At 44.0% G+C, this 25,003-nt stretch overlaps 1 protein-coding gene across 2 annotated transcripts in view; it reads left to right on the top strand.

Moving 5' to 3' along the window:
- Positions 1-18,900, top strand: part of chrm2a (cholinergic receptor, muscarinic 2a) — a 75,504-nt gene extending 56,604 nt beyond the window's left edge. For both annotated transcript variants that reach the window (XM_036517879.1, XM_036517880.1), the window contains exon 2: positions 17,328-18,900. In XM_036517879.1, coding sequence (XP_036373772.1) covers positions 17,350-18,900 — 1,551 coding nt within the window. In that variant the 5' untranslated portion in view covers positions 17,328-17,349. The remainder of the gene's footprint in view (positions 1-17,327) is intronic.
- Positions 18,901-25,003: the final 6,103 nt, after the last annotated feature.

Here is a 25,003-nt window from a genome sequence, read left to right as displayed (position 1 = left end):
GCCCTCCACTGGAAGACAAAACACAACATAAGGGACTCTCTCCTGGATTCAACCAAAACAGTTTAGTCGTTTTAGTAGATAGTGTTATTCAATTTTTTTTTTTTTTTTGTTTAACTTCTCGGGTCTATTACAATTAATTTATTCTGGATTCAAAAGATGATTAAAAAAAGAAGTTTTTGACTTGAAGGCACCAAACTTTGTATCAGTGGAAGGTCAAATGTAAAAGTTGCTGCTTTGTCTCTAAATTGAAAAGGACTGAATGTCCTTTGCACCTGTTCACAGGTACAGTCAGTCTGTAGAAGACAAACATCAGGCTGGCAAAGTAGGGTCCCAGGCGGATCATCGCGTTTGGGCAATAAACTCCGCGATCATCGTCTGACTAAACAGCCACAATTTTGGATAGAAGCCCTGCTGGGACATGGCCTCTCAGATTTATGCAAATATGAAAGGAGCAAAGCTGCTGTGTTTAATATACGATATGCATAATTTATGTCGGCAGCATATGCTGGCAGAATACTGAGGCTCTTTGATTGAGACTGGGAGCTAATTGGAGCCGTTTGTTGTGGTTGAGAACAAGAGGCTAGGTTAACATTTATGAAGACCAGATGCACAGGCGGAAGAGCAGGTAGAGAACTGGATATGGAATCAGGAGGTTGCAAGTTTGCTACCCACTTGACATCAGCTGCTTCAGTAAATATCCAGATGTAGAAACTCATAAGGTAAGAGGATAAGTTACTCTTGGCAAAGGGGTCTGCCAAGGAAACAATGAATGGCCTGCTCTTTACCCCCAGGTTTCAGCCAACATTTGATTACACTAATTCATTTGCATCAGGGGAATGGATTTGATCAGCGCAACACATTTTGTGGGAAAAGCTGATTCCTTAGAACAATGTGCACCATTCACAGGAAGCAGAATAGCACATACCTCCAACTTGTACCCACATTTGCTGATCTTGATGTCGTCATGTCACATTTGGCTTACTTTCTCTTTAGTGGTCAAGACATATTCAGTGTGTTTCAGTATGGACACAAGAGCATAAATGGCAGAAAATCATGTGCAGTGGAGGTAAGCTGTTTGTGTTCTATTGAAAAAGTAGAAGAAAAGTGATTAGCAAAGTTTTGCATGGTGTCATTTTGTGTGGCTGAAAAAAACCTTACAGGCATATCCTGCCTTTGATGTGTCTGTTGCTTCCATTCCAAACGAGGACTTCCATCCCATCGGCATGCTGGGAAAGTGGTAGCTGCTCTCTACAGTAATTTTATATGCAACGGACAACCAAAGGCATCTGAGGCTGCTGAGCTCCAGCTCCAGATTAAATTACATTTGCAACGATCATAAATGAATCTCATTCGCACAGACGCGGCGGCCCCTTTCTGTGCTGTCTGTCAAGGCGCCGAAATCTGACACCCCGAGGGATGTTAGATATGTGTTTCTGCCATGGATGGAGGACCTCGTAATGGATAGAGCTACCATGTGCTGTCAGTCACTGACTTGATTGGCAGAACATCAGCATTCATGTCAACACATGATTGGTTGGTTGACTTCACTGAGCCGGTGATAATGGTAGTAGCCTCCGTCCATTTGGTAGGTTCATGAAGCCTCGCTGTCCCATCTTCACTCTTTGTGACATTACCCATAATGCCAACATTTCGGATGATTCTCCTGTCACTAAACCTCAGCCCAAGCCTAATGATTGCGAGGGCTCATCACTGAGACAGAACCAGACAAAGGAGAACACGGGTGACCTACTGCCAGGCTCCTGTTGATGGTATGAGAGGCAATGGAAAAAGTGACGTACCTGACGTCTGTTGTCAACAAAGGAGTCAAAAGACGAGACGCAGGTGCGTCTGGTCAGAAAACGTATTAGCAGGTCCCCCTGCGGATCCCGCCCATTTGATAGTAATGATAATAGCAATGCGAGTAGTCGTGTCGTAAACAACCTGTCTGGTGCTAATCTGTGCCGAGGCTTTGTGCTCCGAGAGGAATTATCAGCCGTGACGGTGAGATAATGCCACAGAAAACCTCTTAAGTGGTTTCTGTCAAGAGCATCTTAATGCACAGCACCTGGCGTAGCGGCAGGGTCTGATCGGGGCGCCCCGCGCATCTGATGCCGGGATCAAGGTTGAATTAGACGGATCAGCACCAGTCAGGATGTTCTCCTCACACCCAATCTGACTTTCGTTATCATTCGAGGAAAGGTGGCGACGCGTCGTCTGCCACGCGGTTTCTCTCCGCTCCCTCACCAAATGCTGCCCAAGATGCTTATATGAAAAATTTTCAGATGGGCCCGACCCCAAAGGCACAGCACCAGAGCTCAATTTTGTGCACGTCTGAATCTAGGGCTGGGAGACGTAGGGCATGTCCTTAAAAATGCACAGGTTGATGGCTTAGACACAGAGTGCATTTTGGGTTTGATAGCCTAGATAAGAGAAAATGTGCCTCTGGTGGGGCTTTGTGCTGGAAAAAAAAACAGCGTTGAAGAACCCCTTAAATACCAGGCTATGGCAGCAGGATCTTTTTGACAATCATAATTACTCCATTAGGACTTGAAGAATACTTGTTTTGTTCACCAGATTGTTTTCTCGACGCTCGCAAACCGCATTCATGCACACAGTTGCCGGACGCAGAATTGATGAACAAAGAAAAAAAGGAGAGCGAGAAAATAATGGGCAGCTGAAGGCCACTGTGGGTTTCTCTTTGTCACGGAACTCAGCATAGTGCGTCTGAGCAGGGGGAAGAGAAAGGGCTGACTGAAACACTCGAAAATACCAAAACAATGAAGCGGAACAAATCCAAGTGGCAAAGACTTTATCTCCCTCTCCCCTCTTTCGCTTATTTTCTCTTTTTTTCCCCCATTTTCGCTATCTTTCTACATCTTAATGAGTACCACGGCGTTCCATCTATTGAGAGAGCCGAAGCCATACATCACAGGGCGGGTGTTTGGAGGGGGGGGGGATGGGGGGACGGGACGGGACGGGGAGAGGACGGCCGCATGGTGTCAGTGACGCAAGCAGGACACGGCGTCACGCAATTAAGATCGAGTAGACAGCCGGTCTCCTCAGAGTCTTGTCCTGATCGAGGGGAGAGAGCAATGCGCTCTCCCCGAATCTCCGCCAGGAAACCTTTACAAATTTCGCAAGGACTCGAAGACTGAGGCCTCATTTCCCCACCTCTGAATAAACACTGTGTGGCAGATGTGCAGATACCACGTGCGGTTGATAATAGCTGAGGCATGACTCATTTCCCACGAAATTCAGGCACTGGTTGTCTGCATAAACACACACACACACACACACACACTCACACACACACTCACACACACACGCATGCACACGTACGCACAAAGCATGACATATGTCACCCACACAGCATTTTCTTGACTTTTCTGCAGCAAGGAATTGCGAAATCTCCACTTGATAACCAGACACCATTTTGTGTTCCTGAAACGGCATGCTTTTTTAAATTTTAAGACAACATGCAGAGTACAAAGCTTCGGTCAGTTTCCCAATGCGTCTCTTCTTGTGGGCATGGAGGCACTCCATACGCAGTGTTTTGCGAGGGTGTGGTTTGTAAAGGAGAGCCACACATGGGGTGTGTCGTAGCAGAACAGTCCCTTCTGGAATGTGTTGAGGTGCACAGTGAACTCTGAGAGACCCTGCAGACTTGATCCTGCTGTGTTAGCCATGGCTAAAAGGTCCACTCGACAGAGCCAATCACAGGAGAGCCTCTGGGGCACTGAGGCTTTTCACCGCAGGTATGGAGTCAGCACACACAAAGTGGGGCCCTAACTGAAATCTCTACAACTACATAAAAAGGTGACAGAATTCAAGGTTACAGGAGTTATCCAGAAAACCAAACTGAGAACTACTACATTTCTGTGGCTACCATTCATATTCTATATCTGAAATTGTATTGTCTGTGACCTTGAGCAGTTTCTGCTCCTTGAATCTCCTGTAGTCCCTGAAACAAAACGTGTATCACTCACTTTCATCCGTAAGTGAAACTATGGCACTAATACAGCGAGTGAAATTGTGACATGGTCTCAATAACAAAGATATTGGTAACATACTTACATCAAGTCATTGACCAGTAGCTTAATGTGTAACTGTGTTTCTTGTTTATAGTTCTTATGGTATTGTCCCATATTGTGTCAGTGGTCCTGTGGTCAGAGTGTCTTCTCTTAAGCTTGGAAGGATGGAGGTTCAATTCCCAGCTGAGTTATACTAAAGGCATAAAAATGGTGCCCCTTGCCAATCATCTTGGCACTTACCATTAAAGGAGATGAAGTGCTTGGGGGTAAGAACCCTATTATCGGCTGAAAGACTGTCCATGGGGTACTTGTTCGTGCCAAAAAAACAGCGATAAGCCTTTAATCTTATGAGCCGCCCCTGCTCCTATGTACTTACAGTGTTACCATAGATAACAACAGAGATCGCCTTTAAATGCAGCCTGCCCCTTTAAGACAACAATGATGTGTTTTCAGCATTATCTGCTCCTTCATTGTTTCTGTGGATCTTAAAAGAACGCTTCTTCATCTTTCTCGCGACTTGGGGGGGGTCGCTGATTCCGTTCCATAATTATCGGCTTGCGGGATGTATCAAACAGGTTTTAAATCATTTTCTATTCCAATTAGACCCATTTGTACTCAGAGCAGTGCACATTCGCGTTTATCATGCTTAATGTTTGCTCAGCCAGAGAGCATAGCGTTATCCCTCATTTCCAACGCGTTTATACATAATGCATATTCCTGTCGTACCATATTTATACTGACTTATATTTTTGAATCCATTTCCTTTAATCTTTAAGTACAGCTATTGAAATGAAGTGTAGGGGTAAGGGCCGGGTATAATTACTGTGCATTGCATATTTATAACACAGGGGAAAGGACAGCGCTTGTTTTCACATAATATCGGCACTCTTTTGTGACCCATTGAGGTCATAAACGTTTGGTGCATGTCCCCATCTGGTTTAAAATTTTAATGGCGTTTTCCACTGAGGCAAGGTTATTTTGTTCAGTAAAAGCTAGCTCCTGATGTAGGAGTTCCTCTAAAACAACAGAAAAAAAGTGAAAAATATAGAAAAGATCCCCTACACCTTCTTAATTTGACCAGACTTTTAGAGTTGTGTCTATATAATTTCCCCTTTAAGAAAGTACATTGTTCATATATACACTTTCTGGCCTGATTGGGGTTTAAATCCCTTTACAGAGAGTGCATTAATTCACCACACATAACAACTTTGGCCTAATTTGGCCTAAATGGTTATCTTAAAGTAATCCATCTCTCAGTACAACTTGTTTTGCATTAAATAAATGTACCCCATTGGGAAACTGAATGCTGACTCCAATTTGGCTCCCCATGGCATGCCCTGGCTAGCACAATTATTTGAACAAGTTTTGTAATACATTTGTGCGGGAGTGGGCAAATTATCTCTACTGTGAAATATTATACAAAAAAGGAAATGTATGCTGAAACAAAGCTTTCTAATCGCAACAGATCTTTTTGCCATGTTTGCATATTTAAGACCACGCAAGTCTCTAAACATTGAATGTAGGAGTTTATGTGGAAGGGTTTCATTATCAGTGGTAGTCGAATATCCTCTCCTTAAATGGAATATCATTTGTGATGAGATGGAATGTCCAGAGCATGAAAGGTAGAGGACCAAAAAAGGTAAAAATTGAATAGCAATAGCCACTTGAAAAAGAGATGCTCCAATACTCTGTAAAAATCTAAAGCAAAAAAAAAAAAAAATGTCCCGCGCAGATGCTTTTTTGAATCTATTTTCAAAGCTAGTCAGTTTCTTTCATGGCTTCACATTGAAAGATGAGCCTGTGTGTTTAAATGAGATATTGATTGAGCCAGGCGCTTTGCCTTAAGTTACACGCAGAAGGAAGAATGTGTACCTGTCTGTTGCTTACTGAACCGACCTACAATGCTGGACAATCACTGGAGATTGTGAGGAAATCCAACAGAACCCAGCAGACATCAGCCTAGACTGGATACTGCATCAATAAGCCCAGTCTGATGGAAGGGAAGACGCAAATATGCTCATCGAAGACAGACGCAATGCAATCCAAAGCGCAGCCATTCCCGAGCACTGGTTAAAAGTAATAACAAGGCGATCCAGACAAAAGAGTGCAGAGGACCTGTTTATTGCCCTGTATTGCTCTGAGAGATACACGCGGCAGGGGGTGACTCGTGATGACAAAAAGCAGATACATGTCATGCTCTGTGCGAATGCAATACCACTGAGGTACCGTGAGCCGATGAGAGGCGTTTTATTTCATTAAAGAGCCCAGTGGCGATTTCATCAGCTCCCTCCGCTGCAAATTTTACCTCCCGCCAGCCGCGGGGTTCTGCATTTTCAATGCGGCAGGCTCTCGTGTTTCCCAGCCTCCATCACGGATAGGTGGAGAATGATGCGTGTGTGCGAGTGTGCATGTATGTGTCTGTGTGTGTGTGTGTTGCTCATACATCCCCTCTCCACCATTAGATCGTCACAGAGGTGCCGGTCCTGGCACAAGACCACAGTGGAGTGACAGGGCTAATGGATAGGAATGTTAACTTGTCTGTGTGTTGATAACAGGCTATTTTAGTGTGCAGTAATCACCTTAAAGGCACTGCAGACAGCACTGATACCTGGAAGAGCATGATAGAGGACAAGCCCGGAGAGACACAGAGCCACACGTCAAGGTCTGCTGGGTTTGCACAACACAGCGCCTGCAACCAACTTAGCTGGTCAGTTGCGGGACTGACCATTTGAATGTCTTCTTATTTTAACAAATAATACAACAATGAACACACAAACACACGCGCACCCATCAGCCCACGCACAAAGATGCAACAGCTGAATGGGTCTTCAGAGGAGAAATCCAGTGCATACCAGCGCTGATCAAACCCATAATTACAGCCCATCTGACAATGCAAACACAACGTGGTACTTTTCTATGGGAGGTAAATTATGAATGCGGTAATGAGTAGTGAAAGGCGAGATTGGGAGCATTTGGGTAAACAGCGTGAATGTGTTTGTCAAGTGGCGGTGGGGGCACTCGATGTGACAGGAGGAAATGGACTCGTCTGATTTCCCTCTCGGGGCCCGCTGGAGGACTCTCTGATGTTTATTTTTCCCATTTTTTCTTCTTCTTCTTTCTGAGGCGACAGCCAGATCTCAGCGTGAGCTAAGTCTGTCTCTCATGATTTTATTGAGCATCAGGAAGGAGCCGGCTCCTCCTCTCGCTGAATCTCACCAGTGTAGGGCCTTCAACAAGGCCGGGTTAGAAAGGACATTTCTGATCTTACTATATTTTTACTGGCATTTGTGTCTCATGTGTATAGCTGTTGAAGTGGACATGATATTTCAGTAGCCATTGTCCTTAAAGGGCTTTCTATGCTAATCTATGCTACATAACAAAATTTAATATTACATCTGACCAAAGCTCAAAAGTGTTTAAAACATAGTGGTTCACAGGCATTGTTTATGAAGGAACTGGTGAGAATGTTGAAGGTTCGAGTTTTGGAAGAGGTGCTGTTGTATCACCAGAGTAACATGCTATGACAGGCCCCTGCAGACAAACACAGCATTATGGTCCACCCAGGGAGACTGCTGGGCATTTATTGGCCAGCACAACAAACCAAAAAAAAAAAAATCCCTATATGGCCCTCCAGGCAGATAGGCTGCTTACCAGCAACACTCAATGGGGACAGGCAAAGAAGCTGTCGAGGAACAGGCATAGAAAGTTCCACTCATATTTCACACAGCAATTGTGACACTTCTAACCTACCCCATCTATCACAACTTTGTAAGGTATTTTATCAGTCCTTAATGAGAGGCAATTGGGTCCAGGTGTGGCTGGTCTGTTGTTCATGGCTAGGAAGGGGCGTGGCCAACAGCACAAGAGGTACCGCCCCTCAGTGACAGCTATACTCCTTGCGTTACAATACCTAAACCTGTATTGCCCCTATGAATATGTTCAGCTAGATAATATTTGAAAATATATGAGTATGAGAATTTAAGTCATTCTCAAAAAGGGTGTCTTTTAAGGCAATTCTGCCCATTTCTCTTTTTTATTGACAGGACAACTTGTCATTAACAGCAGCAACTGATCAGCAGCAGCAGATATTACCAACAACATAACTGACATGCCACCCCTTAATTCAGTTATGATGAAAATACAGTACGTTGTCATGCTCCACCAAAATGCTTCTGTGCATTGCACCAGATCTCCATTAATCCTGTCCCGGGCTAAGATGCATATCATTTGTCATCATGGGTTTGGAGCCCAGGACAGGGTCTGCATCTGCTCAGCACTGCAGGTTGTGCTGCTTACATCCTGGAGACAGAAAAACAGAGGTCACCGTGACAACATCATTTCTCACAGATGGGTTAGAGATTGCCACGGAAATCCGGATAGAATAACAACAGGCTGATCTTTGGGGCAGATTCTGCAAGTAGTGTAGTGCTAATGGCCGTTTTATTATTATTGAAATTACATATAAGGGTTATGATCCACACTCAGGAAAGATAGGAGGCTGCGCCAGGGGATTCTGGGGTATTTGTGCAGCAGATGCATCATGGGATTGGGGCACGGGATTGTGGGTTTTATAAGTTTGAGAAGTTACATCAGAAACAATTTCTACAGCAGCTAGCAAAGTGAGGAATTTATTGACTGTTCATTGCGAACTGAGTATTTGTTAATAGTAGTTTTTGAAGCTGTCAGAAAAAAGGACCAGATGTTAAGTCTGCCTTATTTCTTGAGCACAATAAACTACAGAACACCTTTCATTGATTTTGCTTAGATCAGTAGAGAAATCGTTTCATAAGAGAGATGGATGGAGAAGTGTTTACAGAAGTAATGATTTTTCTCATGTGTGTATGTGTGTGTATCTAAGTGCATGAGTTTGTGTTTTTCTGTTCATCTGTGTGTGTGTGTGTGTGTGTGTGTGTGTGTGTGTGTGTGTGTGTGTGTGTGTGTGTGTGTGTGTGTGTGTGTGATATGGTTAATGTTGGCAGTCTCACAGTGAGGACCGACACTAGCAGATGGGACAGTGTCACAGACACTACTGCTGCCTGTCAGTGAGGATCAAGGTGACTGTGCCTTGGGGATCATTACCGATTCTTTCCACTCTCTCTCTCTCTCTCTCTCTCTCTCTCTCTCTCTCTCACACACACACACAGACATGTGTGCCTGCTCATACACACGCAGGTAGACAGGCAGACACATGAACGCAAGCACACACACACAGAATCCTCTCAGCTCTTTGAGTTCTAGAGGCTAAATGTGTTATTTTCCCCCCTGAAAACTCGTATTTTATTTATGACCGTTTGCTGAATTATCAGATTATGCGGCCAAAGTTTCGACAGAACATTGAAGTTGATGAATACATTTCATACCTGTCTTATATCAATATTACATCAATAACTGTATTTTGGAAACATGCCCTGTATCAACCTTCATCAATCCGATTGCGCTAAAGGATGTTTTCGGTCCACACTCTGCAGTGTGTTTGTCCATTGTCATTAACTCAGGAAGCTAATTACAGAGCAGCTAACAGTCCAGGCCCAGTCCCGGTAGGATCAGACCGTCACTGTTCACTTCGCTGTGTCTATGTTTTTCTGCAGGCTTGAGTGCAATTTACCAATCATTACCTCACCCTGCATCTATCTGGCCTACATATCACGGCAAAATCTCATTCATCAGTATCTGTGCAACATGTGGCTCGTCACGCACACAAAAGGGATTCAGTGAGGGAAAATATATCTCTGCTGCATATCTGTAAAGCTCTGTGTAGCTGATATTAACCAAAAAAAGAGAACAAGGGCTCAATCAATTAATACTGACAGATGCCTGTCACAATATCCCCAGAGAAGCCGATCAAACCAACTGGCATGAAAATGCACTGGACTTCCCCAGGCAGAGAAGTGCGTGTAAAAAAAAAAAAACGTAGGATTGCAGGATTAAAAAGAAAATTTAAGGGAGAAATCAAAGGTTAACAAACTAACGCCGCACCAGACAAACAAGCACATAAGAAAGTCTGAGACTCCAGATTAGAATCATCATGGAGAGAAATATCAACACAGATGTGAGCGTGGAACACGACAGATCGTTCGGATCAGCCGTGTCACTTCGCGTTTCGATGTGTTTTAATTTCCTGTGCCATTGTGCTGCTGCACAAAGCCGTTGGTTTAACAAGCCCATCTGTGTTTCATATGCCACTGTACAGTGAGCTCGAACTTTCACCCGGGGGTTACATTTGTGTTGAAGTGTCCATGTGAAAGCAAATCTTTAACACCTGCACCAGATCCCACAAGGAGATTTCTCGTTTCTCATTATTACAGACTTATAATGTGTCTGTTCAGGGCAGCAAAACATTTTAATGCCGTACATACAAAACACACAAAACTCATTCATATTTACAATACAAAGCACATTTATATTTGTTCATCTCTTTGTCTACTTATCCATCTGTCTCTGTGCAAGCTTTCTTTTTTCTTTCTCTCTCTCCCCTTCTCTCTCTTCCCCATTCTCTACCTGTGCCTCTTCTCGTCTCAATGCTTCTTTTTCATTCCATTTTATCCCTCTCCCACACCTTCTTTGTTCGTATATTTCTCTCTCAGAGCATTTGAAAAATAATGCAAAATTAAAAAAAAAAAAAAGCTTTAGATGTTGCAGCTTGTTGACTTCAGACACAAAGGAATAGGGTGTCTGATCTTCCAGCCAATGGAGCACGCTCAATAAGCACTGAGCTCACAGCCAGCAGACCGTGTTCAGAACACACGGTCCTGCTCACCACCAACATAGTACGTCTAGTGTGCACACTCCCACTCACAGCAAAATTAACACACATAGTACACACTACTGTTCACCATCAACAGAGCATGCCTTGTGTGCACCGCCCCCCCGTCACAGCAAACTCAACACACATAGTACACACTACTGCTCACCACCAACATAGCATGTCTAGTGCACACTCCCGCTCACAGCAAAATTAACACATGTTGTACACACTCCTGCTCAGCTCACAGCCGCCAGAACATGCTTAGCGCCCGATGCCACTTGCACCCCTTGTAACAAGCAAAGTACGCACTCCCGCTCACAGCCAATGGAGCATATTCAGTACGCACTCCCGCTCACAGCTTTGAAGCCTCTGCCAGCACAGTGCACTCACTGCACACTCCAGCCCAGGAGTAGAAGAAACAATATTTACACAAGCCAGCCTGCGGCTATGGAGCAACAGCTGAAAATCGGCAGGAGCCAGTCTGAGGAAACATCACTATTTCATGCGCTGGGTGCTTTCGCAGCGATCCTATCACTTTTTTTTGCCAAAGTTAGGGCATGTTCGCACGGTCAGTTGGTACTGTTCTTACAAACTGAATGTCTATTAAATGAAGAAATAGAATTTTAACGCTAGGTCTTCATGCTAGGGAACATATGCAATGTCCTGACACAGTACATAGTAAGAATGATACAATCGCCCTTATGCCATTTTTAAATGATATTTCTGTTCAATGATAAATATTTTTTATTGCCTCCCTGTAATTTGTGGTTCGGGGAATGAACACTTTGTCCAATTTTCCAAATATACAAAAGAGACAATGTTAATTTTTGTGTGTCTCCTCTTTGGTATGCATTTATTGTAGTGTATGGGAGCTCACTTGAGGGGCCTCCCAGGTACACCCCAGGCAGGTATATGTACTCCTCAGAATGGCACATTGTTAAAAGCAAGGAGCGCAGCTGTGCCTCCGCAAAGCGACTGCACTGCAGTAATAAAAACTTGTGTATTCCAGGCAGGCCTCGCTGCAAAACAGCCCCAACGAAGGCAGCCATTAACCATTAATGTTAACAGTAAAAACACATATCCAATCCAGGAGCAGCGGGATTCACGGCGCTGAGGAGACCTCAGTGAGCGGGAGCCATGGCGCAAGAGGACAGCCTTTAAAAATGCAACAGGGGCCGTATTTTTAAATGCTTTTTTTTTCCACCTTCATGCAGTCCTGTTTTGGAATCTAGTGGGATATGTTATGTTGTGTTCTTCCCAACGCGTCAACCAGCGTACTCATGGAGGGGCACTGGGGCGCAGAGAATGCTTTCTTTTGATACTCTCACACACCAGCCCCCGCAATACTGTAAGTTGCCCAGCAGACTACAGTGAGCTAAGTGCCAACTGGAAGATGGACGCACCTCCACTGACATCATCCAAGTAACCGGCAGGTGCTGGATGAGTCACAGGGTGCCTGAGAGCAGAAAGACCAGCATCCCCTGCCAATACACACACCTCTGTCCTTGGCAAAATGAAGCCAATGTGTTACACTGCTGTGGGCGCCTGGTCATCGTCAGCTGATGACACAGCCAGGATCAAACCCCAGCCACAGAGCTCAGCATAGGCTAAAAGTGAATGCCATAACCGCGGTGTTTTTACGTAGCAGAGCTGTCTTAACCGTGTTTCCGCTAGCACGGTAACATACAGTATCTTCTTTGCAGACACCTCTGTGAAGCTACAGCTGAGGCAGAAAACTTACACATCTGAAGATTATATTTCTCGGAGTCGGGGCTGCTTTGCCTGGCTTCGGCACTGTTTTCATTGCACGTTGGCAAACCTTGATTTCATGAGGTTAACTGAGGTTATTTTTTTATTGGCAAGCTCACAGTTCACACAGGTACGCAAGCCCTCTGCAATTTGCAGCCACTGGGGACCTGACCAGTGGAGAACAGTCATAAATGAAACGAGAATTGTGTACAAGGATCAAGGGGGGGGGGGGGGGGGGTGTAAAGAAGGGGGGGTGGGGGGGTTGGGGTGCAGGGGCTGTCCCTCCTCCCCTGAGAGGACCAGAGGCAATTTTCAGCTCTAGTGATCCAGGTCCAGAAACGGTGAAGTCCAAACCTAAAACAGAGCTGATTTTATTTGCTCACAGCCAGTTCTGACTCCCTCTATATTTTTTTAAATGGAGGAATAGAGCAGAAATGAAAGGACACACTCTATAAAGGCAAATCCATGGATGTGTATGTGTGTGAGTAAAAATCCAGTTTCTTATCTTCCATGACAGGCTCGCACATGCTCTCCCATGCTACTCAGCTTAGATACTTAGATACACATAGATATGAAGACGTGTGTGTGTGTGTGTGTGTGTGTGTTTGTATATCATATACAGTATAATACATATACCAGCACAAGAACGCAATTACAGATCATTTTGTATTTTAAGCATTAATGAGAGATGATTTTGTAAGGAATAGGCCGAACATAGGCCAAGTGTATATAGGGTCCTTCAGATGACCCATTTCATGAACTTAATCCTTACTCATTACATTCATGATCCCCTTGTCATTATGGTGCCTTCCTCTAAGGCTAAGCTAAAGTGCTACCACACAGTAACGCAAAGCAGCTCCAGCCCATAAGAGAACAGCAATAGGCTGGAGGGGGTCTGGCTGATTGACGGCTGGCCTACAGCCATCTCCTCTCGCCTTGGGCGAGCTGAGCACCGTGCACACTCTGCAGGGCAAAAGCTCAACCTGAACGCGCGCACCTGTAATAGGAGTCAACATCTATGGCAGGAGATTGGATTTCAACGGCACGGCTTTCAGAGGAAGTGTGCAACAAAACCAGCATTGTGCTCTGTGTCAAGAGGGGCAACCGCCAGGGAAATATTATACTGTTAATGATGCTGCAACGCTTAGTTAAAAAGGGCTTTGTCTGATCCTGCATCACCTAGCAGTTTCCAACAGCTCTCTCCCACTGGCTGCCTGTTCTCCTCGCAGCAACTGTGAAATGGTGGTTAGCAGGCAGGAGCTGTACACTTCTTAGGGGATGGAATTTCATCATGACATGTCCAAGAGCTACAGACCTTTGTAGCTATTTGAAGCAGCTACAATACACTAAAAAGCAGGACTATTGCTATCGTGGAAACAAAGCTTTTTGGGAATGGGGTGATGCAGAGGAATAATGAAACAGAATTTACGGGCTTGTAATTGTGCACCACACATCAATACCTCACCTACCTGTCCAGGTTAGAGCAGTTTGGCAGTCCTCACCAGAAGCTCCACTTATATGGAGGAAGAATACTCCAAAACTTATTACTTAGGTCTGTGTCATTGGCAGAAGTCTAGCAGAGGTCAACCATTTCTGCCATCGCTGCAGAGCTTTAATGTGCCAAGTATGGGAGGATCACGCCTGGCTGTGGGCAGACGGTCGTCCGCACAGCGTGGCCCTTCATATCAGCTCTCCACTGCGCAGTCAGAGAGCGAGTGTTGTCTGAAAAGCACTGTGATGTCATAATCCACTGCTCTCTGCCCGGCCAGAAATTCAGCCTTTTTCCCCCCGATTTGGTTTTTTTTTGTTTGTGTGTGTGTTTTTTTTTTCAGATATCACTTGTTGGACTTTTACAATTTTATGGGGATTAGCTGAGCGGAGTGCCATGCCTAATGCAATGATTAGGGATTTCTGGCAAAGATGATAACAGGATTTTCTGTAGTTATTCGGGGACTGTGTTAATCTTTTTTGGGGCATAACCACAAATAAGGAAGGAGCCAGGGAATATACATCTCTCGTCCGCTCATCAGAGGACAGATGCTTCCTCAATAACATAATCATTCAATAAGAAACCAATATGGAAGCATACAGCTTAAGGGCTACACCACAATGATTCAAGGTCACAGAGATATGTCACAATAGCTCAAAGTCACAATTATATCACAGTGACTGAAGGTGATACGCTCATATTGCAATGATTCAAGGGACAGGGTCATACATCAGTCATTCAAGGTGACAGAGTCATATCATGAGTCACAGTGATATCACGCAGGTTAAACAATCAGGATATGTCTTTTCTTCACTTGAGCTGAAAGAAAAGTAGATACAGTCATCTTCAAATATGTATGTCCATTTATTCTAATCTCTGCATGTTCCTGGTTCAGATACAATCTCATGGAGTTGCTTTGTGGAGCTTACACAAAAGAGTTTTATCATGTGAGTATAAAGACGATTCTTTAATGTAGAGACGAGAGCTGAATCCAAGAGCCTTTCCTACTACAGTGACCAGCTATCAGGAGAGTGTGGTATCAGGTGATTGGACACAGTTAGAGTAGTGTCCGCTGGGCTGCTATTCAGATAAACAAGTGACAGTTTCCCGCAATGAAATCACAAGGTACCTGTGACAGTAAGCATGCTCTTAGTACTTCACAGCTTATAGCTTGTTGAAAGATGACGGTCAAGCGGCATGTTCTCAAGCAGTCAGAGAGTTCTCGCAGCGAGGCGGTCCATTTTCCAGTGATGTTTCCAGCGGCAATCCCCGGATGAGAAGAAAGGCCTGCTGTGTTGGCACGTCTTTTGCGCCAGTTCTTTTCCCAGATTAGTTTCACAAGTGGTGTTGTATCTGTCACTGATAACACTTAGCTCTGTTGGAGGGAGAGAAAGGAAGCTTCAGAAAGCGCCCACATTTTAAAGCGAACGTCTTCGTGCTTTAGAGCGGCGTTTTGCTCCCGGAGGAAAAGAGAGCTGAAAAGAGATGTCGGAATCCCTGCCGTTGAAACGCTCTCTGACTGACACACGCTGAAATGCACACAAACGCATGTTCAGACAGACAGAGCTGCATGCACCCGCGTGCACGCACACATACGCACGCACACACACACACACACACACACACACACACACACACACACACACACACACACACACACACACACGCACACAGACAGAGCTGCGTATGTATGCATACACAGACATACACACACACACAAAACTCACACACAGACCCAAACACGTACTCACACAGATAACACTGCATGGACACACACAGACACACACACACACAGTTTAATATTCCTGTCCATTAGCACTGTCACTCCACTGTGGTCTTGTGCCAGGATCGACACCTCTGTGACAATCTAGTGGTGGAGAGGGAATGTATGGTGAGGAACACACACTGCGCTGCACACACACACACACACACACACACACACACGCACATGCACGCACGCACACACACACACACACACACACACACACACACACACACACACACACACACGCACGCGCACGCACGCACGCACACACACACACACACACACACACACACACACACACACACAGATGAACACATGCATAAAGATGATTTTAAGTGTGCTCTGCCTCTTCCACCCCTTCGCTTCACCTATTCCATGCACTAGGACACAAAGGTGATTGTGAGATAGACATGTTCATGTGCTGCATAGACATGTTCATATCAGCAACGAGCAGCAGTGGCGACAGCAGGGCTAGCAGCAGATCAGCATGGGGAAATCAAAGCTGGGTGGCGTCGAAACCTGAATTCATTTCAATCAAAATTTCAACATCTGCAGCGTTGATCACAACATGAAGGATGCACAAAGGAAGTTAAACATCCCCGCTTTCCTAGTAATCAGATAAAGCCCACCATCGCCCTTCCACCATCCATTCGCCCATGAAGGGAGTTCTGCGCCACTGACCCTTCCTCCTGAGAGTCTTCATCGCTGATGTGAACACGGCTTCTCCTCCCCAGTCCAGCCGTGTCTAAGTTGTTTCTTATCATTGCATGCTACCCAAGAGTATTACAGAGGGAGATGAATAGGAACACACGTTTTTAGAAGGGATGCCTTTGACATATAATCAATAGCAATAGCTGAGGTTAAAAACCAGGTGCATGCAGGCCGGGTAGAATCAAAGGACGTTGCGCATGCTGAATTTTGAAAAAAAAAAAAATGTGGAAGCAAGAGGTGTTTTCAAGATTAGTGACTGGCTGACATTTCTGGCCCCTCTCCTTAATTTTATCCACACTGCATTTGGAAGATTTAAAAGATTTAATGCACCAAAATTCTTATGAGGCATCTGAGATTGTCGATTGCCTTGACTGAACCCAGCACTGAATAGGGGTGTACGTATTATGACTTGCTGGGGTAAAAAGAGGCCTGATTTAATCATTTAATATTCAATCTGAGAACTTTCATCAATCCTTTATTCTCTGTACACAAGCACTGTGGAACATCTGGACTTATTCAGTATTACAAACCCTTTTAAAAATACCTCTTTATGGCTGATTTGTTTTTATGAATTTATGCTGTCCTTTCCAGATCTATTTGTATGAAAAAATTACATAAAACAGCTGCTACATTATATACACAAACCCCCATGGAATATTACATTGGCTTCTCTATGAAACAATTTCCATTCTTTCAAGGAGTGCTAATGGTGAAACCATGAAATGATGTGCCAGCTAATGAATGGTTGAATGGTTAAATGAACTATTCAAAGGGAATATCCTCATAGTAATGAAAAAGCTTAATGAAATGTTTTGTTGTTTTCTTTATTCTCCACAGGTATAGCGGGATCTCCCAGTTAATGACTGTGGAACATCAACCAAGAATGAATGAAATGGAGCTGGCCAACTTCACCTACCCCAATGTGTCCGAGGGTAATGACACCGAAATTCTGCTGCCTGAGAGCCCCTACAAGACGGTGGAAGTGGTGTTCATTGTTCTGGTGGCGGGGTCTCTCAGTCTGGTCACGGTCATTGGGAATATCCTGGTTATGCTCTCCATAAAGGTCAACCGGAACCTGCAAACAGTCAACAACTACTTCCTCTTCAGCCTTGCATGTGCAGACCTGATTATTGGCCTGTGCTCCATGAACCTGTACACAGTCTACATTGTGATTGGCTACTGGCCCCTAGGGCCAGTGGTGTGTGACCTGTGGCTGGCCCTGGACTATGTGGTCAGCAACGCTTCAGTCATGAACCTCCTTATCATCAGCTTCGACAGATACTTCTGCGTCACCAAACCGCTCAGCTACCCGGTCAAAAGGACCACCAAGATGGCGGGCATGATGATCGCTGCAGCCTGGGTCCTGTCCTTCATGCTGTGGGCTCCGGCAATCCTGTTCTGGCAGTTTATCGTGGGTGGTCGGACCGTGCCAGAGAGGGAGTGCTATATCCAGTTCTTTTCCAATGCCGCGGTGACCTTCGGTACCGCCATTGCTGCCTTCTACCTGCCCGTCATCACCATGACGGTCCTCTACTGGCAGATCTCCATGGCCAGCAAAAGCCGCGTAAAGAAGGAGAACCGGAAGCCCTCAGGGGCCAACCAGGAGGCCCTGTCCCCCAGCCAGGTCCGGAGCCACATTGGCAAGCCCAACAACAACAATGTGACAGCGGAGGATGCAGACAGGAGCCAGACCCGGACCACGGAGAACCCGGCAAACCAGCACGACGGCAGGCTGCAGAACGGCAAGGGCCCCTCCACCACAGGCGGGGAAGGAGAGGTGGATGGGGAGGAAGGGGTGACGGAAAACTGTGCTCTGGCCGAGGAGAAGGAGAGCTCCAACGACTCCACTTCCGGCAGTGCGGGGGCGTCCAACCTGAAGGATGAGGAGACGGCGCCGCACAGGAAGAACTGCAACGCCAACGACGGCGCCAACCCCGGTCAGTCAACTGCCCGCCCCCGTTCGACCAAGGCCAGCAGGTCCAAGCTGACCTGCATCAAGATTGTCACCAAGTCGCCCCAGGGCGACTGCTACACAGCCGCAGCCACCACCGTGGAGATCGTCCCCGGGGGGGAGAAGCAGAACCCGGTGGCGCGCAAGATCGTGAAGATGACCAAGCAGCCGCCCAAGAAGAAGAAGGCGGCGCCGTCACGGGAGAAGAAGGTGACGCGCACCATCATGGCCATCCTGGTGGCCTTTGTGGTCACCTGGACGCCCTACAATGTCATGGTGCTCATCAACACCTTCTGCTCCAGCTGCATCCCCAACACCGTCTGGACCATCGGCTACTGGCTCTGCTACATCAACAGCACCGTCAACCCCGCCTGCTACGCCCTCTGCAACGTCACTTTCAAAAAGACCTTCAAACACCTCCTGCTCTGCCAATACAAGAACATTAGGTCAGCTAGATGAATATAAATACCTGAGTTTGTTTTTTGTGTTGTTTTGCTTTTTTTTTTGTTCTCTCCTTTTTATATCCTGTTGTAGCACTTTACACAAATGCAGCTGCAGCCAGGTGAGTAGGTACAGGTTGCTGCAGTGTCTTTTACTACAGTGCAAAGAAGACAGAGAAAAAGAAAATTTTAAAAAGGTACTGAAAAGTCGATGGCTGAAACTGGCAACAATAGACAGAACTTGTGCAATAGAGTAGGGAAATTCACAAGATAGAGCATTAAAGATGAAAGTAATATCACTGGCACAAATAATAACCATGGCACATCAGGTGAATCTATTCATAATGCATCAGAAATGCCCAGTGTACACCCACGTGTAAAGGTCCACAGAAGCATCTACAAATGACTGCATCTACAAGTGTGACTCTAACTATAAACAGATTGTTTTCTACTAATTGATGACATTTCAACTCACGATAGGGTAAAACAGAAAAAGTAACACATTTAATTAAAACTCACAGTTATGGATAAATGTTAATCAAATTCAGAAGGAGATGTACAAAAAAACAGGAACACAGAAGTGGATTCAGAGAAGGCTGGAACTGGAATCGTCTGGTAGAAAAGGAAACTTCTGCACTGCTAAATACAACACAAAATTCTAAGGGAAAATAGGGCTGACTGAATGCACAATCCCTGTGTTTGTGATTCAGTATAAAAAAAAGAAACATCTGTACATATTGTGTACATATCTTTCAATATCTAATCTGTCTGTATGAACCTGTTTGTGTCCAAGCGTGCGTGTGAGTGCGCGCTTGTGCGTTTGAGTTTGAGTCTGCGTGCACGTGTGTTTGCGTGTGCTTATGTGCATTTGTGCACGGGAAATGGCAAGAGAGCAAGACTGGCTAACAGCCATACATAGGATGACTGACAGTGAAATATCAATGGGAACGCGTGCAAGCAACGATCACAAAAGGGAATGTATTGCGAAGGCAGCTATTCCCCCCTTACAGCTGACCTGTGCGATAGCGTGATGTCCAGTCCAGCTGCTTGTTGTAAGCAGCCTCTGTAGTGCAGTCACATGGCAGCACAGCTCCAAGGATGGCCCATTTAGGCCTCTCAAAGGGACTATCATTGATGCTGGGATAAAAGGCCTTTCAGTCTTGCTCGTTGTTAAGAGAGCGCATTCCCATTCTGTGGTTTCACAAGAGTTCAGCTGCTCAGAAGTCCAGCTGCATGATATCTGCTGTAATGGAAAAAAAAAAGAAGTTAAAAGATAGACATTCTGTGAGGTGCAGAGAGGGAAGCGTGATCCAGGATGGGTTGCAGTGATGGGAGAGTAAAACTATGTGAATCTTAAAATGGATGGAGCTGCTAGTGACTCACTGATGTGAATGAAGCAAGCTGTTCTACTTTGGATTACGAAGTCTTTAGATTGGTCAGTGATTGACAGCAAATGATAGCACACCCATAGACCTCACTCTCCCATCACTGCCCATTTGACTTTGAATTAAGTCTGCCGCTATGGAAATTCTGTGATCTGCATTCGAGAGTAATCGTATGATTCATAAGCAACATTTTTTTGTTTAGAACTTACAATAACAAATTGTTGGAAAAGGTTCAAAAGTCTATGAAGGAAATCATATGGCAGGTGTGTAGGTTCAGTATATTTTAGACTGACAACGGCAAAACAAAAATACCTGAGCATGGTTCTGACAGGTAAAAAAAAACAGTGATAATTTACAAATTATTTTTCCATTTCAAAATCAGCGCACAAAAAGTGTATATAGTCCAAAAATATGCCACAGCAAAACTATCATCACTACTCAAAAATGTAAACGGAGTTTTGTTGACAATGATGACACATCTTGAAATACTCTATATACAATTACATCAAAACTGTACTTGGCTGCCTAGAGCATTTTTTAATTTATTTATACAACAGTTGTCTTTTCCAGTGCTAGAGGTGTCATGTAAAACTCTGATGTCCTTCGTTTATTAATTTGTTTTTTTAATATGAGGGCCTGTGCTTTTCTTTGTACCTGGTTGTCAGCTTGGCCGAGATATGTCAGAGACTCACCTCTTCAGAGAGTTATCTTTTTTATCCAAGCGTTAGCTTTTCATCAGAGAGTTATCTCTTTATTAGATGCTTAACTCTTCATATGATAGTTAGCTCCTCATCAGGGCTTTGGCTCTTCAGCTGAGTGCAAGCTCTTCATTAGATAGCTCTTCAGCAATGCAGGCAGAGTATCCATCCTGCAGAATGGGCTGTTGAACATTAATTCAACCTGGCAGAGTATTGTAGATATTCTTTTGTCATCATGACTGAATGAAGGATATAACTGTATGTTCAGGAGACTCCATATGTCTCAGCCATGCTATCGTTGAATTGGACTGTGATCATGTTTTTCAAAAAAAAAAAACATGCAATTATTTGTTAAGCCCGTGCTATTGCTGTGTAGTTTAGGAAATATTAAAAACATTTTTATTCAATTTTAGAAAAAAACTGATAGCATATTTCCATTTCCTCAGTTTAATCTGTTATACTTTTGTTCATTAAGCAAGGAGGGGGTGAATCAATTTCAAGGTCACTGTATATATTATGCACAGAATATACTGTTGTGAAGTGTGATGACAAGCTGTTTGTGTGAGGTCAAGTGGTTTATATAGGATACAGTTTAGTAAAAAAAATCAAAACAGATGCTGTAAAGAGCATTTGTTGAATGTTCAGCCAGTTTATCATCTAGAATAGTAAATCAAGTAACAGCTCTCAGCTTTCTCAGATCTCAAAAGCAACGTGAATGCATGTTTGTGTTTCACCCTAGAACAGGGTTACTACTTATTCGCAGACTGTAGTCTTGTGAATTAAAAGGGCTATTTTATATTGTAGTGTAAAGCACATCTTATTTTCATATAATTATTTATTATTTTCAGGGTCACGTGCATCATCCTCACACAGCCATTTGTTTTGTACCAAGATGCCATCATTCAAGTGTGAGCATGAGGTCCTGTGGAGCACATCAGATTTCCACTCAATATCTAATATTTCATATACATGCAAAGTCCATGGCTTTTGTCTCCTCGGCAAAACAACACCATTGCATTTATTAATAATGACATTAATAATCGCCAGCCTCCAGGTGCAAACCCATTCAAGCTTTATGTACTGAAGGGTTTGCTTGCAAACAGACCAATGTCAATATAACTCCAGTGAAAAGGACTGAATGATGAAAAGCAAGGCGGAGGGCCGGTTACAGACACCTCCCCCTACGAGAGGGGAGAGAACGGGATGCCTCTTGGACGCATTTTTGTCGCAATCTGGGGCTTGGAAAGAATGAGAATTTGCCTCGAATGCAATAAGATAAGAGGAGATCTGGAATACCTTGAGTGGAGATGAAAGATGTGCATTTCAGCCACCATCCACACAGAGTGTCTGTTCATCATGTCCATGTCCCCTTCCTCTTTATCCTGTTACATATGACTGTCCACAGTGCTTATCATTGTTTAAGCAAGCACGAACATCTCTGAGGGAATATCATATTTACCTTTCCCAATGCTGTTCCTCTCCTTCTTCCTCTCTTTCCCTCCTTCTTTTTCTCTCTCTCTCTCTCTCTCTACATCTTTCTATCTCTCTCTCTCTCTCACTCACACACACACACACACACACACACACAAACGCATGCACGCACAACCAAATACACAGAAAAATGATGTGGTGTCCATGATTTCATTTGGATGGAACACAAATGGCCGATTTTGAAACGTTAACATTTTTTACGGTTTATGAACATAAACCGTAAAACGGATTACTGTATGAAACGCATTTAATGAATTGTTAGCCCCAAAGTGTTTATATCGGGAGCCTGCCAGTGCAGGGCAGCTGAATCACTAGGTAGCTGCTGATTTTGAGTAGGAAGCAACTGGACGCAGTGTACCGTCATGAAGCAGCATGTAATTCGGTCCGTCAGTTGGGCTCCGCAATCCCGGCACCATTTTAAAGGCACTTATCCAAGGGAACTATTCAAACATTTGTCACCGTGATAAGTGACCTGTTTCTGGATATCATCTGTCATACATCTAAGAAGTTGGCTGTTGCCTCCAAGCTTTCTAGAACTTCTGATTAATCTTTGACTAAGCTGTCATATGAGTGATATCAGCGGAGCTTAAGTGCTCCCTGACACAGCTTGGAGTCCAGTGAAGATTTGGCATTTTGGCATTATTAGCTTGGTGTTTGATGACAAGTGACAGCTATTTTGAAGAGGAGGAGGGTGTAGATGAGTCTTTATCACCTACTGCGAGACTTCTTTTTAGCGTTAACCCATTCAAACGTTCAGTATAACACAGTGCATCTGTGCTTTGAATGCTGTCTGAACAGCCTGTCATCACTGAGAAACACATGTTCCCATATGCACACATAGAAGAGAGATCCTCCAACTGCAAACTTAAGTCCACTTTTTCTCCTGCCCCTTAAGTCCACTTTTTTCTCCTGCCCAAGACTGGCTGAAGTGGCAAGAACACGTTGTGGTTTCTCTAACACAAACGCGTCCAACAGCCCCGCGGTGTCCACTTTGTACAGTCCTGATAAGCCCTGCCTTTGTAGTTACGGAAACAGAGGGGAGGCATTTCATCTTGTGGAAACGCACAGCAGGCCGCTTGTCTTTAAAGATTGCCCTGCGTGCAACATGTTTACAAACTGGGGGTATTCCAGGCAGTTCAGCCAAAGGTCGGCTAAGGTTTCCTGTCTGCCGAGGCGTGAATCATCTTGATAACGATGTCGGAGAAAGAGTCCCACGGAAAGAATGTCTTGTAGTTCTTTTTTATCCGGATGCAATTGTCTCAATCTGCCCAAACACACACACACACACACAAATACACATACGGATAAACATCAATGTTGGATATGATGGAAGTGAGTCTGAGTTACTCATTTACTCGTGACTTACAGTGCCAGTCAAAAGTTTGGACACACCTGATTAAGATAATTGGAAACATCCATTCAAAGACATTTTGATCTAAAGATATATGCTTTTCTCAGAAAAATATAAATAGTGAAGTTGATGCCTATGTATGAATTTCTTTCCAAAAATGAATTTTTAAAAATATTTTTGGCTACTTTGAAGAACCTAAAATATAATTTTATTTGTTTAACACCTTTTGGTCAGTGCAGAATTCCATTCATGTTATTTCATAGTTTTGATGTCTCTACTATTATTCTAAAAAAATTTTCTGTGAAAAACAGTAAAAATTAAGAAAAACCCTTCTATGAGTAGGTGTGTCCAAAGTTGACTGGTACTGTACTCCTTATATATTCATTTTTCCACTATCATCTTCCCTCAGTTTCCAAATCAAGAACATCAAGCTCCATGAACATGCTCTTAAGTGTCACCAGATATTTTTATTTTAAATGACAAATATCGAAGGGCTAAAATCTTTTGTGCAAACTCTAGCCAGTGCTGGTGGAGACATGTTAGTGGGGAAAGATCAGAATTGAGATAGAAATGACTTTTTTTGTGGCTTCACAAGTATTCAGTTTTACTTTGCCAGACACATGGTCAACATCAAAATACATTTTACTGGTATGGAATACAGTTTCCAAATGTTATTTTAAATTCAGACATCTGTTTAAAAAAATATATATATTGGGGGGAAAAGTGACCTAAATCATCAATCTAAAATATGATTTCATTTACCCTTGGTTCCACAAAAAGAAACATTTCCAAAGTATCAACTTAAGTCAGTAGTCCAGGCCACATGTCTCTACATTGCACTGAGCACTTAGTGCCTTATAATTCAGACTACATGCTTAATCCAAAGCATCAACATGTCTGAGTTTCTGTATTGTATTTGCATTCTCTGTTGTATTTGTTGATCTTCAGGTCCAGTGTTTTCAGTTATAGTTTTATGATAGTAAAATAGTTTCATTACAATGAGCTAAACCCTATTATTAAAAAGCATAGCCACCAGACTTCATTAACCAGTATCTAAAGCACAGGCTCTCCTTCCTTGGTAACCATTCAGAGAACAGTTTGGATAAACATCTTTCATGTGTGATCGCGTATTTCACAAAAAGACTGAGAAATCCTTAACTTCCAGTCTCAATTCCTTTTTCAGTTTCAGTAAAAGTT

This window comes from Megalops cyprinoides, chromosome 23 (genome assembly GCF_013368585.1).
Source record: "Megalops cyprinoides isolate fMegCyp1 chromosome 23, fMegCyp1.pri, whole genome shotgun sequence".
In the NCBI taxonomy this organism is placed as follows: domain Eukaryota; kingdom Metazoa; phylum Chordata; class Actinopteri; order Elopiformes; family Megalopidae; genus Megalops; species Megalops cyprinoides.
Note: the sequence above shows the minus strand (reverse complement) of the source record. Positions and strands in the feature narration are given on the sequence as shown.